The sequence below is a fragment of the Colobus angolensis genome, unplaced genomic scaffold (genome assembly GCF_000951035.1).
Source record: "Colobus angolensis palliatus isolate OR3802 unplaced genomic scaffold, Cang.pa_1.0 Scaffold52, whole genome shotgun sequence".
Classification (NCBI taxonomy): domain Eukaryota; kingdom Metazoa; phylum Chordata; class Mammalia; order Primates; family Cercopithecidae; genus Colobus; species Colobus angolensis.
In genome coordinates, this window is record NW_012118710.1 from 1,002,263 (window position 1) to 1,019,620 (window position 17,358).

The following is a 17,358-nucleotide window of genomic DNA, read 5'->3' on the forward strand; positions in this document are numbered from 1 at the left end:
CTTTGGGAGGCCGAGACGGGCGGATCACGAGGTCAGGAGATCGAGACCATCCTGGCTAACACGATGAGACCCCCGTCTCTACTAAAAAAAAATACAAAAAACTAGCCGGGCGAGGTGGTGGGTGCCTGTAGTCCCAGCTACTCGGGATGCTGAGGCAGGAGAATGGCGTAAACCCGGAGGCGGAGCTTGCAGTGAGCTGAGATCTGGCCACTGCACTCCAGCCCGGGTGACAGAGCGAGACTCCGTCTCAAAAAAAAAAAAAAAAAAAAAAGAAATTATGGGATGGCAAAGGGGCTATTTTATGTTTTATATCTATTTTTATTTTTGAGACAGGGTCTGGCCCTGTCACCCAGGCTGTAGGGCAGTAGCAGGATATCAGCTCACTGTAGCCTCAAACTCCTGGGCTCAGATGATTCTCCCACCTCAGCCCACTGAGTAGCTGGGACTATAGGCACACACCACCACACCTGGCTACTTCTGTGGGTTTTTCTTTTTTTTTTTCTTTTGTAGAGATAGGGTTTTACCATGTTGCCCAGGCTGGTCTCAAAATCCTGGGCTCAAACAACCAGGCTGCTTCAGCCTCCCAAAGTGCTGGGGCTACAGGAATGAGCTACTGTACTGGGCCAAAGGGGCTATTTTAATACTGATTTTTCTATTGAGGAAATCTTACAGCTGGGTGGTTGGTGGTATTCATTTCTCATATGAGCTTGCTTCACAGTTTAACATCTTACCAAACATATGTCTATTTCTACAAGCATTTAGGATGCACTGGTGTTACCACTTTGCTTTTCCTGGTCACTGCTGTGAAAATTAACCAGGGGTTGAAGCTACATCATTTTAATTAAGTGGGCTGCCTAAAGCGTGGCCTCGACCTGAATATCAAGGTCACCATGGGTCTTGTGAGAGCTTCCTGCGTAATTCCCATCTGGGAGTGGTGGGCCAGTTCTTGCCCTTCCTTTCCACCTGTGCTCTGCTGTGACCTGAGGCGTGAAGGGGAGGCTGGGTGGCCCTGCCCTGTGCTCTTTTCAACCCCTAGACACCCTCCACTCCTTCCCTCCAGTGCTGTGAACACCTCAGGGCTGGGAAGGGGCCTGGGCCCCCAGTGGGACCTACAGAATGCACCATTTGACTAACCATCCTGTTCCCGCCTCTCTGCTCTTTACAGAATGGGTTGAATGGCTTGCATCTGGCCTCTAAGGAAGGCCATGTGAAAATGGTGGTTGAACTTCTGCACAAAGAAATCATTCTAGAAACAACAACCAAGGTATGTCTCACAGTGAGTGGGGGAACTTTGCATTGAAAATTCAAGTTTGTGAGTCCTTCCTTAGAAACCAGTCCTTCATGAGAGAACTCAGGCATGCATCTGAATTTCTCTTATCCTTCCAATCACTTTCCACTGATTCTCTGAATCCCTGAAGCTGCCTGAAACAGACTCCGTTTCCAGAAAGATTCAGTGGGCCTTTATCCTCATCACTAGGTTACATATCTAAAACTAGAGCCCTTTCCTGGTTGCTTTATGCTTTCTCAGGGTCCTGGACTCAAACTCAGTGTCCAAGGGCTCTGGAAGCACCAGTCAGGTGCCTGGAGTTGAATCCCAGCAGACGTACTTCACACTCTGCGACCTGAGACGAGTTACTTGGCCACTGTGAAGCCTCAGCTTTGTCTGTAGAATGGAGATTATAATGCTTAGTTGCAGGTTGGTATGAAAATTAAGTGAGATGGCATACATCAAATGCCTGGATGTATTTATTGGATGGATGTATTTACTGCTTATTGGATCTATTTATTGATTACTGGATGTATTAATGATTATTGATTCCTATAGTAAGGAATCAATAAATACTGGTGACCATGTTGTTGCTGAGGGTTGTAGAAAAGAATCCAGATCTCCTTCATTTTTCCTTCTCCAGCAAGTTTTCCTTGTTCAGCCCCAAACTGATTTCCTCTCCTCGCTAATGACCTGGAACAGCATTCTCTTTCATGAGGAGGCGTTTGGCATGGGGTGACATCAGGCATCCACAGTAACGTATTTCACTCCATTTCAGTAGATTATAAACACCAGTGACTCAACTTCCGAAATCCCAGAGTCATGAAATTGATACATCTACAGATTGCAAAATAAGTTTCCTTTTTTACCTGTCATACATCTTATTTATCAAACAGGATGCAGCCAGCAATTAAAAATAAAACCAAACAGGCTGGGCACAGTGGCTCATGCCTGTAATCCCAACACTTTGGGAGGCCGAGGCGGGAGGATCACTTGAGGTCAGGAGTTTGAGACCAGCTCAGCCAACATGGCGAAACCCCATCTCTACTAAACATACAAAAATCAGCCAGGCATGGTGGCGCAGGCCTGAAATCACAGCTATTCGAGAGGCTGAGGCAGAAGAATCGCTTGAATCCAGGAGGCGGAGGTTGCGATGAGCTGAGATCATGCCATTGCACTCCAGCCTGGGTGACAGAGACAGACTCCCTCTCAAAAATAAGTAAATAAAATAAAACAAACAAAAAATAATCTCCATTTGCTAACTCAAGTATTGTCTCCTCAGTTCTTGTTTTTTCTTCTCCTCCCTCCTCTGTTCCTTTCCCATGTTTTTCTTCTGGAGTTCTTTCCCCGCTAGCCTCTAATTTTCCATTTGGTATTTATTACACATGTTCTCACACACAGCCTCAATTTCAGTTCCATGCAGCAAACAGTTTGCCGCCTCTCAAGCAGAGAATGTAGAAGAACAATATGTAGAGAACAGATATAATTTATGGTTATGAAGTGAACTACCAAAATATTATGAAGGTAGAATCATCTCTCAGGTAAAATTCTGTAATTTTCATGTCATTTCCTGAATGTGAAAAGATCTTGTTGCACTTTTGGGTAAAATAAACTGAGTTGCTCTTTCTTACTGGATATGGGGTATTTTTTTCCCAAATTCTATGTCAAATTCCGATTGTTCCCACCCTGCTTCTTATGTGGATGAAGGATGAGATTATTTTCTCTGCACACTCCCACGTACCTGGCTGCGAGCTATGTACCATCTGACCTGCCCCGTGTGTGCCGGAGCGGCGCCTGCCCTGGCGTGCCTTCAAGGGCTGCGGAAACACGAGGCTTCAGTGCTTTGACTATTTCCGAATCTCCTCCCCAGTTTGTGATTTTGCAAGTGAACACTTGGTGTGTCTTTTTTATTTTTAGAAATTTTCTAAGCCAACGTGGCTTTGGAATACCATCCAGAGAGAGAGGGGAAAAAAGTGGAACTGAAACCGTGGGCTGGGGAAGAGTCACAACAGACTGGGGACGGTGATGGGGCTCCCAGGCAGCAGAAAGATGAAAAAAAAAAAAAAAAAGAAAAAGAGTAAAAAGCCAAAACCAATTTAGATTCCTAAAATATACTTAGAAATTTTAAAAGCATAAAACAAATGCATTCTCTCCCCATCCTCCTATCTCCAGCTCTTAAAGACTGGAGCTCAGCACCTAAGCTACTAATGAACGGGGACAGCTTTCATCTCCACTGGAGAAAAGCCTGCTGTCTCACTCGGGGTCCCTCTCCCCCTTCCGCTTGCATTCACCCAGCACCCATGCAACCATCATCCCTGCTCTGAAATCTGTGAGCCCCTGAAAATAGAGAAATTGGGTATTTGTGGAGCAAAATACAGCTAAGTGATTTTTCCTGCTCCTTTGAGGCAATGTTCTTTCATATTGAGGGAGGGGCAGAGGAAACAGAGGCTCACAAATCCCTTTTCCTGTGATTCCCACGACTTAGGCCAGGGGCCTTCTTGAGCCTCATAATGTGTGTGTGTAGATAGGGGAAAGGAGATCCACTTCCAGAATTTTCCCTGTGTTCTTATTCCTCACTTATGCTGCCCTTGGCCCAGCTGGCTTGAACCAAGATCCATAGCCAGGGTTCCACCACTGATGAGCTCCCCCAAACAGAGGGGCCTTCCCCTCCTCGTGGGGTAAGGAAAGCTCTCATATCGCTGGACTTCAGGCAGGAAGGGTCAGATGGAAAGAAACATTTGACGTGAGCCTCTTGATGTCTCCGTGGCCTCTGTGCCTCCATGCTGGCCCAGGCCTGCTGTGCTTATGCCCAGGAAGCGTGTGACCAGTGAATGAAAGGACCCACGATGCCTCCTTCTTTTCCATGGGAGCCCAGAAGACGCTACTTGGAGCTCAGCGTCCTGGTGTCTAGAAAAGTTTCTGGTGCCAGCAGCCCTGCTCCATTTGGTACAGCAGGTGCCAAGCCTCTCAATGGAGGCTCTTTGGACTTCTATGAAAAATTATTAATGAACTTCAAGACTTTCATATCTGGCATTTATTCTCCAGTGGATACTTGAGGAAGAACTTTGTTCTTCACCAAATAGAACTTGAGGAGAAATCAAAAAGACAACTTCAGGAGGCAACAAATGGGAAGTGCCTGCCTTTTAAAAACAAAAACAAACAAACAAAAAAACCGGTTTTATGCCTTTTTTTTTTTTTTAAAGACAGAGAGACTGGGTCTCACTGTTTCCCAGGCTGGTCTTGAACTCCTGGACTCAAGCAATCCTCCTGCCTTGGTCTCCCAAAGCGCCAGGATTACGAAGTGAGCTGCTATACCCAGCCCCAGGCTTTATGCTTGAATTACCAGGCAGAGTACAAGAAATGGACCTGGGCTGCTTCCCAGCCCCCAGGGCGGCCTCATGGGCCTGCCTCCCTGACCCAGGAAAGCTGGGTCAGCAGCGGCTGGTGGGCCACACGGCTGGGCCCCGGGCTGCTCCCTTCCATCTCAGTGAGGAAGCTTTTCCTTCAGGTGACAGGTGCCACCAGGCAAGGTCAGAGTCCGAAGTCCCTGCCTGTCAGTTCTTAAGTTTCTTGAAATGGATTAGTTAACGATTATGTAGTTTAGTAAAAAGAACTACATACTGTCTAAACTCTAAAACGAGGTTGTTTGAGATCTCTGCTCCTTAAGTAGTGCAGGGACAGATGGGTCCGACCATGGACGCATGTTCTGCACTCGCCCTATTTGACGGAAGCATGGAGTGGAGCCTGCCCACCCCCACCCCCAAACTCCCTGAATGGGGGCGCAGGTGCAGGGCACCCAGGGGAGTCCACCCCCAGAGGCAGTGCTGACATTCTGGTCCAGGACCCCCGGGGGCTGGCAGGAGCCTGGCTGGAAGGCTGTGGGTATCCCGGCAACAGATGGAGGCTGCTGGTCCTGTCTGTGAGTTGTTGTTAAATATCCAAGAAGAATCCAGACAAGAAAACCTGAGAATATTAAACTCATGTTCTCAGGCCCATGCCTGTAATCCCAGAGCTCTGAGAGGCTGAAACGGGAGACCAGCCTGGACAACAAAGTGAGAGCCCGTCTCTGCAAAAATGTTAAAACTTAGCTGGGCACAGTGGCACACACCTTAGTCCCACCTACGCAGGAGGCTGAGGTGGGAGGATCGCTTGAGCCCAGGAGTTGGAGGCTGCAGTGAGCTATGATGGTGCCACTGTGGTCCAGCCTGGGTGTTAGAGTGAGAGCTCCAATTCTAAAAACAAAACAATGTACTTTCTCAGAACCTGCCTTATTTCTCAGTCTCTGCTGTTGGTTCTCATCTTTTACGAAGTTTAAAACAGTTACATGCCTTGTTTTCCTCCAGTGTTTATTCTCTCCAGTTTTTTCCTCCTCTCCGATTTGGTGAACCATTACTCGTTACATTTTGCCTACTAGTATGTCGCATATTCTTTGTATTTTTCTTGGTCAGATTGTATTCCATTTATTAACCCCCATTTATTTTCTGATTTTTCTTCTCTTCCCTACATACATAATAGAGTTGATCTTACCCTTTCCTTCACTGTCCAATACTTTCCTCACTCTCCTGCCTACCATCTCTTTGTGCCCTCCACTGCAGCTTGTGGTCTGTGGGTATCCCTGGGACGGTGTCAAAGGTGTGGGCCTGAGGGACCCGCCGGCCTCCTTTCCCAGTGCTCCCAGGCCTCTCAGAGGGCTTGTTGCCTTGCAGGGTTGCAGGCTGAGCGGAGCTGCAGGTCCGCGGAGGGTCAGCTCGCTGACAAGCCTTCCAGTGTGTGTCCTGAGGGACACCGACGTGCCGTCTGCTGGGGACAGGACACCACACCCACACAGCAGATTAGGTGTTCAGAAGTTGTGGGTATTGGCGGGGGCTCTTTTTTTCTTTCAGTATTATTTTTCTTTTATAAACATTTTTAAATTTTTAATTATTATGGATACATAATAATAATAACAATAAAGGAGTTCTTTTGACATGGCTGCAGTCTCCTTCAACCACACCTCTCAGTGTCATCTGTCCCCTTCCTGCGCCACTCCAATCACACCAGCCAATGCTGGTGGTCTTCTTTTTAAATGTTTTTCTTTTTATAGATTGAGGGGGTACGAAGGCAGCTTTGTTCCATGGATACACTGTGTAGTGGTGAAGCCTAGGCTGTTAGTGTGGCCATCACCCAAATAGTGGGCATCGCACCCAAAGGATAATTTCTCATCGCCCCCACCTCCCACCCCCCAAGTCTTCAGTGTCTCTCCACCCTCTGTATGTCCATGTGTGCACATTATGTAGCTCATACTTACGAGTGAGAACATGCAGTATTTGACTTTCTGTTTCTGAGTTGCTTCATGTAAGATACTGGCCTTCAGTTCCATCAGAGTTACTGCAGAAGACCTGATTTCCTTCTTTTTTATGGCTCTTGCAGCATTGTTTGTCATAGACAACAGGCAGGATTTTCCTCCCTGTACTTTCAGTGTGATTTCAGGATGTGCGAGGGGTCAAGCATACACGTGTGTCCTTTCTACCCCTTTTGGCCATGGAGAAAGCCCCCGGGTCCTTCAAGCAGCACCTGTCCACAGACCTTTGCTGGTCCCGTAGCAGGCCCAGTGGGAAACCGCCTCTGTTCCCTTCCCCTGTGTGTTTCAGAAGGGGAACACGGCCCTGCACATCGCCGCCCTGGCCGGGCAGGACGAGGTGGTCCGGGAGCTTGTCAACTATGGCGCCAACGTCAATGCCCAGTCGCAGGTAATGGCTCTCTGGTCTGTACTAGAGGGTATTGCCTTTCCACACGTGGTTCCTCTTTTCTGCTCCCTCGTGGGTCCACTGGCAGCTGTGTTAACAGACACACTGTGGGGCAGGGCCTAGATTTCTCGGGAGCGTGTCTCCAAGCAGTGGTGAAGACATCCTTTATTATTTCTCATGCATAGACCGCACATCCTAAGCATGACGGGGTTGAACTGTTGTGGACCTAAGCCAAATAATATGTCCAGTTGTGGCCCAGGTGGAGAGAGAAATGGAGGACTGGAGGAATGAGGCATGGGGTGCAGCATTGATGAAATCAATGAGGAGTATGTGAGCTGAAGAGATTGACCTACAGTGGCCAGGGGAGGCACAGCCCTCTGTGGCCTTTTGTAATAATCCCAGGACGCCAGTCACCGTGACAAAGAGTTTCCTTAGGAGGGGTCAGGTGGGAGGAAATGGAATAAAGAGAGTGCTGTCCTCCAGGTGAGAGGGCGTTGTGCTGGTGTCGGCCTTTCTTACATTGCGGGTGGATGCTAATGATGTCCTCTCTTGGTTTACAGAAAGGTTTTACACCCCTGTACATGGCAGCACAAGAGAACCACTTGGAAGTGGTTAAGTTTTTACTGGAAAATGGAGCTAACCAGAATGTAGCCACGGAAGTAAGTACCTTGGAAAAATGTCGTCACCACCGGAAGTCTCCCAGGTGTACAAGCTTGCTTCAAGTGACACCTTCCTGGGTGTGTGGCTTGGGGTGCATCCATGTAGTGATAGATGACCTTCAGGTCGCTGCACTAATCCTGAGCACTGTCGAGTTCTGCAAGGGAATAATGACAAAGTTGTGGGTCTTGAAGAAGGCCCAGACACGTACCAAAGAAACGACGTCACACTTGAGGGTGTCATTCCGCTATGGCCAATACTTGTGACTGGAGGGGCAGGCAAAGCATGTGTGTGTGTGGTTGGCAAGTTTGCATTGGGCCTTAATGAGAAAGGCTTTTGCCACAAAACCACCATGTACCCTTGGACAATTCTCGTTCTCTGTGGTCCTGAGTCTTGTCATTGGTGAAACAATGAAATTGGACTAGATAGAGCCAAGGAGTCTCTTGACTCTTAATTTTGGATGGCTCAATGACATGACTTTGTTGTCATTCCGTTTTATCAGTTCCTGGGGTCCTGCGCCCCTTAGTATGTCCACAACTGAGGGAATTAGTAATAGTAGCTCATGGCCAAGCACAGTGGCTCATGCCTGTAATGCCACTGCTTTGGGAGGCTGAGGTGGAAGGATCACTTGAGGCCAGGAATTCAAGACCAGCCTGGGCAACACAGCAAGACCCCGTCTCTACAGAAAAAGAAAATTAGCTGGGTGTGGTGGTGTGTGCCTGATTCCTAGCTACTTGGGAGGCTGAAGTGGGAGGATCACTTGAGCCCAAGAGGTCAAGGCTGCAGTGAGCCATGATTGCACCACCGCACTCCAGCCTGAGTGACAGAGCGAGACCCTGTCTCAAAAATAAAATAATAATAATAATAATAGTAGTAGTAGTAGTAGTAGTAGTAGCTCACAATTGAATTCTCAGGGCCTGGTGTGGACTCTGGCCTTTGGTCAGTGTTAATAATGTTCTGCTTTGTCAAGGCACTATCCTGGCACCAGCAGATGGGGTGAGAAGGGGAGCAGGCAAAGAATCCGAGCAGTCAAAAGTTTCTTAAAACAAATCAAACTGGAAGCAAATTATAAAGGAAAACTAAAGGAATGCTACAGAAAAATTTGGCAGGTTCTGTGAGATTGCAGAGAAAGGAAGTGGAGGCAGGAAGGGCTTCAGGGAGGAGGTGGTATTTAGGCTGAACTTGGTGGATGAAGAGGGCTTTGGTGGAGGGAGGTCCCTCAGGCTGGCGCCGCTGGGAGCATGAGCCCGAGGGGCAAGGGTGTGTCCTGTGTGAAGGGCAGCTAGGTTCAGACGAGTCAGAGCAAAGCGTTTTCCTCCTCTGGCCAGGACGGGTTCACGCCTCTGGCGGTGGCCCTGCAGCAGGGCCACGAAAACGTCGTCGCGCACCTCATCAACTACGGCACCAAGGGGAAGGTGCGCCTCCCGGCCCTGCACATCGCGGCCCGCAACGACGACACGCGCACTGCTGCGGTGCTGCTGCAGAATGACCCCAACCCGGACGTGCTTTCCAAGGTGAGGGCGAGGGGGAGGGAGGAGCCCTGGGCCGCGGATGCCCACGGGCTCAGGGCGCACCGAGTACGCCCTACGACTTCCCAAGCAGGAGCCCCAGCATGCTCACGAAGCGTCCCCATCCCAGGACGCAGAAGGGCCCCTGGACAGCCCCGTTCTAAATCCCTGGCAGCAGGGGTGGTTCCTGTTGCTCCAGGTCATCTGGAGCAACAGATGTTGTGCTCTGCGTCCAGGCGGGCAGGGCGAGTTACCCTGGAACGCCAGGAGGCGGCCTTCCTGATGTTCCTTCATCTCTCCTCCCCGGCTGCGGGGTAGTGGAGGGAGGAGGCGTGCAGGAGTCGGGCCACCTGGGCATGCTCTCCGGTGTTCGGAGGCACTGTTGATCTGCTGTCTGTAGGGTGAGGCTGCTGGTTCTCTTTTAGTGGAAATGGATTTGCTGGAGTTATTCACAGTCCCCTTCTGCACCCCGCCCCTCCCCTCTTCCACCGGCCCCAGATCCACCGGGTTTTGTCTGGAAAACACCTGGGTGGGGTTAGGCCTGGCTTGAGGCTCTGGAAGAGAATGAGGACAATGGACAGAGGCTGAGGCAGGAGGATGGTTTGAGTCCAGGAGTTGGAGACCAGCCTGGACAACATAGTGAGACCCCACCTCTTAACATTTTTTTTTTAATTAGCTGGGCATGATGGTGTTCGCCTGTAGTCCCAGCTACTGGGGAGGCTTAGGTGGAAAGATTGCTTGAGCCCAGGAGGTTGAGGCTGAAGTGAGCTGTGATCACATCATACTGCACTCCAGCCTGGGTGACACAGTGAGACCCTGTCTAAATGGAGGGGGAAAAAAAGGAAAAAAAAAAAAAAAAGACCATGGCACCATCACACTTTCATTCATGAATGAAAATCTCTTTGTCGGTGATCACTCTGACGAACGGGCCCACAGAGTCTGAGGTTAGCATATAAGTCGGTTTGCTCAGGGTAGATACCCAGCTTTTGAATACAGTGCCACAGAGCCTCTCTTGACCCCCTCACCAAATGTTCCCACCCATCAAAATCTCCTTTGTCTGTAAAGTCTTGTCACCCCACCTGAGTTTTGGGCATCCCAGGGCTGATTCTGAGATAGAAATAAATCACATATGACAAGTTTCTCCCCCTCTGTTGTGCCCTAGACGGGATTCACGCCCCTGCACATTGCGGCCCACTACGAGAACCTCAACGTGGCCCAGTTACTCCTCAATAGGGGAGCCTGCGTCAATTTCACGCCACAGGTAACCTGGGGCAGGTGCGCCCTCACTGTCTGGGGGCTTGGGGCTAGCAGGGGCTTCTGCCTTGGCACCATGGATTTCATCCCAGTGGCAGAAGTGCCTGTGGGTCAAACAGCCCTGCTGTCTGTTCGACCTCCTTGCTGGCAGGTTTCTGACCATCCACCCCCCAGTTTCTACCTGCTTTGCTTGAGAAAACCCTAAATTCCATTTGCCCATCCTAGAAGTGGGAAATCTGGAGGGCAGAGAGTGATTTCCAAATAACTGACCTTCCTGCAGTCTGTTATGTTGACTCTGGGAGGCGTGGGCTTGGCTGGTGTGGTGGGATGACCCATCCTGTTGGCAGATCCTTACAGGTTTTAAAATGTCTTAGGCTAGGAATGCCCTGACAGCACCATTGCAGGACTGGGGGCTGGGGATTGGGGACATGGGGAGCGGGTGCACAGCAGCTGCATTCCAGGGAAGGATGACACGCCCTGACTGTCCTGCTTCCTCCCTTCAGAACGGCATCACGCCCCTGCACATCGCCTCCCGCAGGGGCAACGTGATCATGGTGCGGCTGCTGCTGGATCGGGGAGCCCAGATAGAAACCAAGACCAAGGTGGGTGCCAGCAGGCTCCGCAGCCAGGCAGGGGGAGGGAGTTCCCCGCTCATGAACCTCACCCAGAGCAGCGGGCCCTTGGTGACCTAGTTAGGGATGCACCAGCAGCCTCCTGGAGCTGCCTGCAGCAGTATTCTGGGTAGTGCCGCGTGCAGCGGGAGGCAGTAGTAAAACTGTGCTGAGGTCGAGCTGGTGCTTGAGGAAACGTCAGCACTTGCGTGGGCTGGGATGATGCCATAGGCGGTCTTCTCTCCAAATGACCTCTGATAGCTGCCTTTTGGGCTTTCTGTTTTTGACTCTGTCTTTTAAAGGACGAATTGACACCTCTCCACTGTGCAGCTCGAAATGGGCACGTGCGAATCTCAGAGATCCTGCTGGACCACGGGGCACCAATCCAAGCCAAAACCAAGGTGTGTGCTTCCTTCCTGTGAGGAGCATTTTTTAGGCAGGGCTCCAGGTCCAACAGACCTGGCATCAAATCTGTTTCTGTAAAACAGAAATGCTCATGCTACTAAATGAATAGTACCTTTGACATTTATTACAAGGCCTGTCACATAGGAGGCCCTCAGTGTAGCTCTAATTCATAACTAGAACAGGGTCGGCAAACTTTTTATCTAAAGGACCAGGTATTAGACAATTTTAGGCTTTGCAGGCCATGGTCCCTGTTACAGTGGTTCAACACTGCCAACGTAGCAGAAAAGCAGCCATAGGCAATATGCAAACTACGGCCTGTGTTCTAATAAAACGTTATTGACCAACACTGGTGGCGGGGCAGATTTGACCCACAGGTTGTATAGTTTGCCTACTACTGTTCTAGATCAATCTCCATGTCTCTTTTCCTAGCTCCAGAAAAGACAGGCACTAAGTACTCTGAGAAGTCTTCAGAGCCTGGGTCAAACTGGAGCGAAGTTAAAAAGAAAAGAACACAGTTCTTCTCAGGCTCCATTACAGGCCAGAGAAAAGGCTTGTTACGTGGTTCTAACATAAGGACTTAAGTCTTCCAGGGAAGAAAGCTGTCAGCCACGCAGAGCTGCCTGAGCCTGCTCCAGGCCCTCTGCCCCGTGAATTGAGCTGTGTCAGTGCAGAGCAAGGCAGAAGCCAGGCCCACTCACGGCTACCCAGGAGGTTTCCCACGAGCAGTTCTATCATGAAATGATGGCTCAGTCCATACAGTGAGAGCTGATTTATTCCCAACACATTATCATGTTCTGTTCTGTAGAGCTGTCGTTAATTTGGGTCATGATTCATAGTCCCCACACTGGCTCTTGTTTGTGTCTGTGTGTGCTGTTGCATGAGGGTGTCCTCTACTAAAGCAGTTTCTCATTTAACCCTCCATCCTTGGCTGATTTGCTGTGTGACTCTGAACATGTGTCTTGCCCTCTCTGTGTTTCAGTTTCCTCATCTGGAGAGCCCCCGCCCTCTCTCCTAGGATTGTTGGGACGACCATGTGAGATAATGTCTTCAAAAGTATATCTAACAGTAAAACTCCTCAGCTAAATGAAAGTAGAATTGCTACTATCAGTTAGATTATTACGTCAGGAAATTCCCAACATTTTTCCAGGAGCGCTGTATTTAAACATAATACATGACCAGAAGTTAAGATATTTTGTTTTATTATCCAGATCATTAGAATGGGGCTGAAAGGAATGCTTATGATAAGTATTTTCTGAGAATATGAGAATATGTGACTTTTCAATTGGGAACTATGGTACAACCTTTCTGAAATGCAAGTGTAACTAACTGAGTTAGCTCAGTCCACCCTAACAAAAAACCACACGTTGAGTAGCTTAAATAACAGAAACTTACTGTCTCACACTTCCAGAGGCTGGAGGGTCAAGATCAAGGTGTCAGCAGGGTTGGTTCTTTATTTATTTATTTATTTATTTTGTGACAGAGTCTCTCTCTGTCACCCAGGCTGGAGTGCAGTGACATGATCTTGGCTCACTGCAACTTCCACCTCCTGGGTTCAAGCAATTCTTGTGCCTCAGACTCCCGAGTAGCTAGGATTACAGACATGCACCACCATGCCTGGCAAATTTTTGTATTTTTAGTAGAGACGGGGTTTCGCCATGTTAGCCAGGCTGGTCTTGAACTCCTGACCTCAGGTGATCCGCCCGCCTCAGCCTCCCAAAGTGCTGGGATTACAGGCATGAGCCACTGTGCCTGGCCTTTTTTTTTTTTTTTTTTTGGTGATGAAATCTCACTCAGTCACCCAGGCTGGAGTGCAGCAGTGTGATCTCCACTCACTGCAACCTCTGCCTCACAGATTCAATCAATTCTCATGCCTCAGCCTCCCAAGTAGCTGGGCTTGCAGGTACATGCCACCTCACCTGGCTAATTTTTGTATTTTTGGTAGAGATGGGGATTCACTATGTTGGCCAGGCTGGTCTCAAACTCCTGGCCTCAAGTGATATGCCCACCTCAGCCTCCCAAAGTGCTGTAATTACAGGGGTGAGCTACAGTGCCTGGCAGGTCGGTTCCTTCTGAGGCTGTGAGGGAGCATCTTTTCCAGGTCTCTCCCCGAGCTTCTGGTGGTTTGAGCACAATCTTTGGTTTCCTTGGCTTATAGAAGCATCATGCTGACCTCTGCCTTCATCTTCATGTGGCATCTTCCTGCCTTGCAGGTGTCCAAATCTGCCTGTTTCTAAGGACGCCAGTCATAGATTAGAACTCACACTAATGACCTCATTTTAGCTCATTACATCCCCAAAGACCCTGTTTCCAAACAAGGTCACATTCTGAGGTCCTGGGGGTTAAGACTGCAGCATGTGAATTTTGTGGGACCTAATTCAGCCTGTAACACTAACATCTGCTGTCATGGAACCTGATTTGCGTCTTCCTTGATGAAAATCCTCTCATTTCCACTTTCGAAAAGCTGAAGTCCCAAGTCCTGAGTTCCTAGCCTTTCTTGGCGCAGCTCCAGGCTCCTCTCCAGCCTGCCTCCATGCTTGCCATCACTTTGCCCTGGCCTGTCGAACTGCATGGAGGCCCCTGGGTTCCCCTAGGGTAGCTGCCTCTGTGATGTTGCACATGCTGCTCCCTTCACTAGGATGTTCTTCCCCTTTGGTCCTCCTGGTGAACTTCCATTCAGCTCCTTTCAAGTCCTAGTTCAGGCCTCACCTCCTCCCTCCCAGTGCCCCTCCTTCATCAAGGATGCCATCTGTTTGATTCTCACCTCTGTGCTTTGATCATTTTTCATCCTACCTCAGGGCACTGAAAGATATCACTATGTTTGTTTACAAGCTTCCTTGGGCCAAGGGTTATGTCTGTTCTCTTCTGTTTCCACAGAGCTTAACCTATACCAGGAGCACTTTAATCACTTGATAAGTATGTGTTGAATTAATGTCTGAATGAATGAGTGAGTCTCCTTTCTCTTTAATGTTTTTTCAACAAATTGCTGTTTGAGAAATGAGTATCCTTAATGAATTTTCTTTAACCAAACTGCATTTGACAGGGACAAGGAACAGAGGGATTTAGATCCAAGTTCTATTTCATCATCATTCATTCATTCACTTATTCAAAATTGCATAATTTAAGGACCACAATGTGTATTACATGCATTTACTGGGCACTATGGGGCATTTAAGAAGAAATATTAGGCTCAGTCACTGATCTTAAGAGGCATATAAGTAAAGAGAAAAGATGAAAAGATACACTCCCCTAAACGGTTAACTATGAGTGTAATTGGGCAAATATGAGAATAAGGTCCAAGTGCATGGCGCAGATAAGGAAAGCCCGCTGGAGTCTAGGGTGGTCAGGGAGGGCTTTCTGGAAGAGATGGGCCTGCTGGAGATGGCTTTGAAGGTTTGGCCAGGCGGAAAGGAGAATGTCTGTGGTCAGAGACTGGCAGAAGTGTGGAGGCCAGGGTGAGCCAAGCTCCCTCCGGAGCCTTGTGGAAGCATCGTGTAGGGAAGAAGTAGGGAGTGACGTTGGAGTCGTCCTGAATCTCCATGCTCGGTCCCCAGAAGGCTTTGTGATTGCTTGTGTTTTCCTCTTTACCCAGAACGGCCTGTCCCCAATTCACATGGCGGCTCAGGGAGACCACCTCGACTGTGTCCGGCTCCTGTTGCAATACGACGCAGAGATAGACGACATCACCCTGGACCACCTGACCCCGCTCCACGTGGCTGCCCACTGCGGACACCACAGGGTGGCCAAGGTCCTTCTGGATAAAGGGGCCAAACCCAACTCCAGAGCCCTGGTGAGTAGGGGCTGCTGGAGAAGGTGCAGAGGGTCAGGGCAGGCTCGGGGCAGGACCAGAGAGGCATGGCTGGACCTGTGGGAAGGGCGGCAGGTGCCCAGAGCTCCCTGGATTCGAGGCCTGAGAAGTACAGTGTGACAGCACAGGATGGTGGGGGCCTGGTGTGCACCCCTCTTGCACCCTCCACTGCACACCCAGCTAGGTATTGACCCCTGCCCCTGGTGACCAGGCTGAGGTCAGGCGTGAGTTTGGGCCCAGGAAACCGGACTCAGGAAGCATCCCGCGTGGTAGGTATACAGGCTTGGGGCACCTGTCCACTGGAGTCAGGCCTGGAGCTGAGTGATTCCTTAGGGGCTACGTGGCTTTCTGAGCTGCTTTGGGGATGAGTGAGGTGGCCAGAGCTGAGCATCCTTCGTCTACAGAGGGGCTTGCAGTTCTCCTGGCACTCGTGTAAAGGGAAGCTCAGGCCCAGAGCAAATCCCTCCTGTGGTTCCTCTGCCTCCTTCCCAGGACAGGGCCTCCCAGGGAGGTCTGGGGATCCAGTAGGGCTGTAGCTTTGCACTAAGCATGCCCGTAACCACATCTCCTCTCTGCCCCTTCCCAGGGCAGCAGAACTGAGGGGCAGGATATCCTCCAGGGATGGCAGAGGATGGCTCATTCATTCACTCACTCACTCATTCACTCACTCACTCACTCACTCACTCATTCACTCACTCACTCACTCACTCACTCAAAAAAGCTTTCACTGAGCAATGCCCGCAGGCCACATGCTATTGTAGGGGAGTTGGGATTTCCCAGCCTCAGGACTATTGACATTTGGGTCGATATTTGTGGTCTTGTGTGTTGTAGGATATTTAGCAGCATCCCAGGCCTCTACCCACTAGGCACTCATAGCTCTCCTTCCCTAGCGGACCATAAACAATGTCCCTAGACATTGCCACATGTTTTGGCGGTGAGGTGCAAATGATACCCCCCCCGCCACCTCCCACATTTGAGAACCACTGCCTTAAGTGGGTAAAGCACAGAAAAAACAGATAAAAACAAACATACTTTTCTGCCCTTCGGAGTTTATATTCAGAGTACATCACACTTTAGAGCAGAAATCCATTTCACTAAAAATGATCGGTGGTTTCAGGGAAGAGGGAACATGATTTGCTTCACAAAAGTACTCTTTTATTGTAAATTTACCCTTAGGGGACTTTAAACAGCAGGATCTTTTAGTGCATCCAAAATGTGAATAAATTTTTAAAAAGGTTTATAAACAACATGTTCAGGAACATATCTAGTGCATCAAGTGAGAGCCACCTGTCTGTTATGTGATTTGCATTAATTGACATTGTAAGACTAATCAATTGGCATTAATTCATTGATTGGTCTGTGGGCATCTGCTGGTGGCCTGGGCAGCAGCTGCCTTTTAGAGCAGCGAGGTGGTCTTCTGGGCGTTCCTTGGGCCCGTGTGTAAACTCCTGCTTGTCTGTCTTCCTTTGTGTGGGCTGCAGAATGGCTTTACTCCCTTACACATCGCCTGCAAAAAGAACCACGTTCGTGTCATGGAGCTGCTGCTGAAGACAGGAGCCTCGATTGACGCGGTCACCGAGGTAGGAGAGACTGCAGAGGAGCCTGGGGGCAGGCCCGTGGTCTCCCCTGACCCACCTTCTCTAAGAGTTGCTCTTTGTAGCTTTGAGTGGCTGCAGGGGTGTGTGTCTCTGCAAGTCTGGACTGCTGGAAGGAATGAATTAGAGGTGACTAAGACAAGGGAACATGAGTCGAGTCTCACAGAGCTTTCCAAGATCAGACACAATTTTTGCAAGTTGTAAGAGTGGGCACAACTTGCCCACGGTAATTTTTTTCTCCAACCATTTTCTTGGAAGCAAACCCACCTCATATAACTCCATTTTCTTGGAAAACCATTTGTGAAAGCGTTAGATGCCGTCAGGTTCTCTCTTCTTCAGGGGAGCGGAAAGACTCCCACTTATCTCACTCTGCCCTTGTTTGTTTCAGTCTGGCCTGACACCTCTCCACGTGGCCTCTTTCATGGGGCACCTTCCCATCGTGAAGAACCTCCTGCAGCGGGGAGCATCGCCCAACGTCTCCAACGTGGTAAGCCCTCAGGCAGGCAAGGGACTTGCTCCTCTAGACCAAG

The 17,358-nt window shown here is 49.5% G+C and overlaps 1 protein-coding gene across 5 annotated transcripts in view; it reads left to right on the forward strand.

Annotated features, from left to right (window-relative positions):
* ANK1 (ankyrin 1, erythrocytic) overlaps positions 1-17,358 on the forward strand; it is a 240,567-nt gene that overhangs the window by 159,186 nt on the left and 64,023 nt on the right. For all 5 annotated transcript variants that reach the window (XM_011960651.1, XM_011960652.1, XM_011960653.1 and 2 more), the window contains exons 3-12: positions 1,166-1,264; positions 6,898-6,996; positions 7,554-7,652; positions 8,979-9,164; positions 10,321-10,419; positions 10,916-11,014; positions 11,326-11,424; positions 15,018-15,215; positions 16,715-16,813; positions 17,217-17,315. In XM_011960651.1, the coding sequence (XP_011816041.1) occupies positions 1,166-1,264; positions 6,898-6,996; positions 7,554-7,652; positions 8,979-9,164; positions 10,321-10,419; positions 10,916-11,014; positions 11,326-11,424; positions 15,018-15,215; positions 16,715-16,813; positions 17,217-17,315 (1,176 nt within the window). The remainder of the gene's footprint in view (positions 1-1,165; positions 1,265-6,897; positions 6,997-7,553; positions 7,653-8,978; positions 9,165-10,320; positions 10,420-10,915; positions 11,015-11,325; positions 11,425-15,017; positions 15,216-16,714; positions 16,814-17,216; positions 17,316-17,358) is intronic.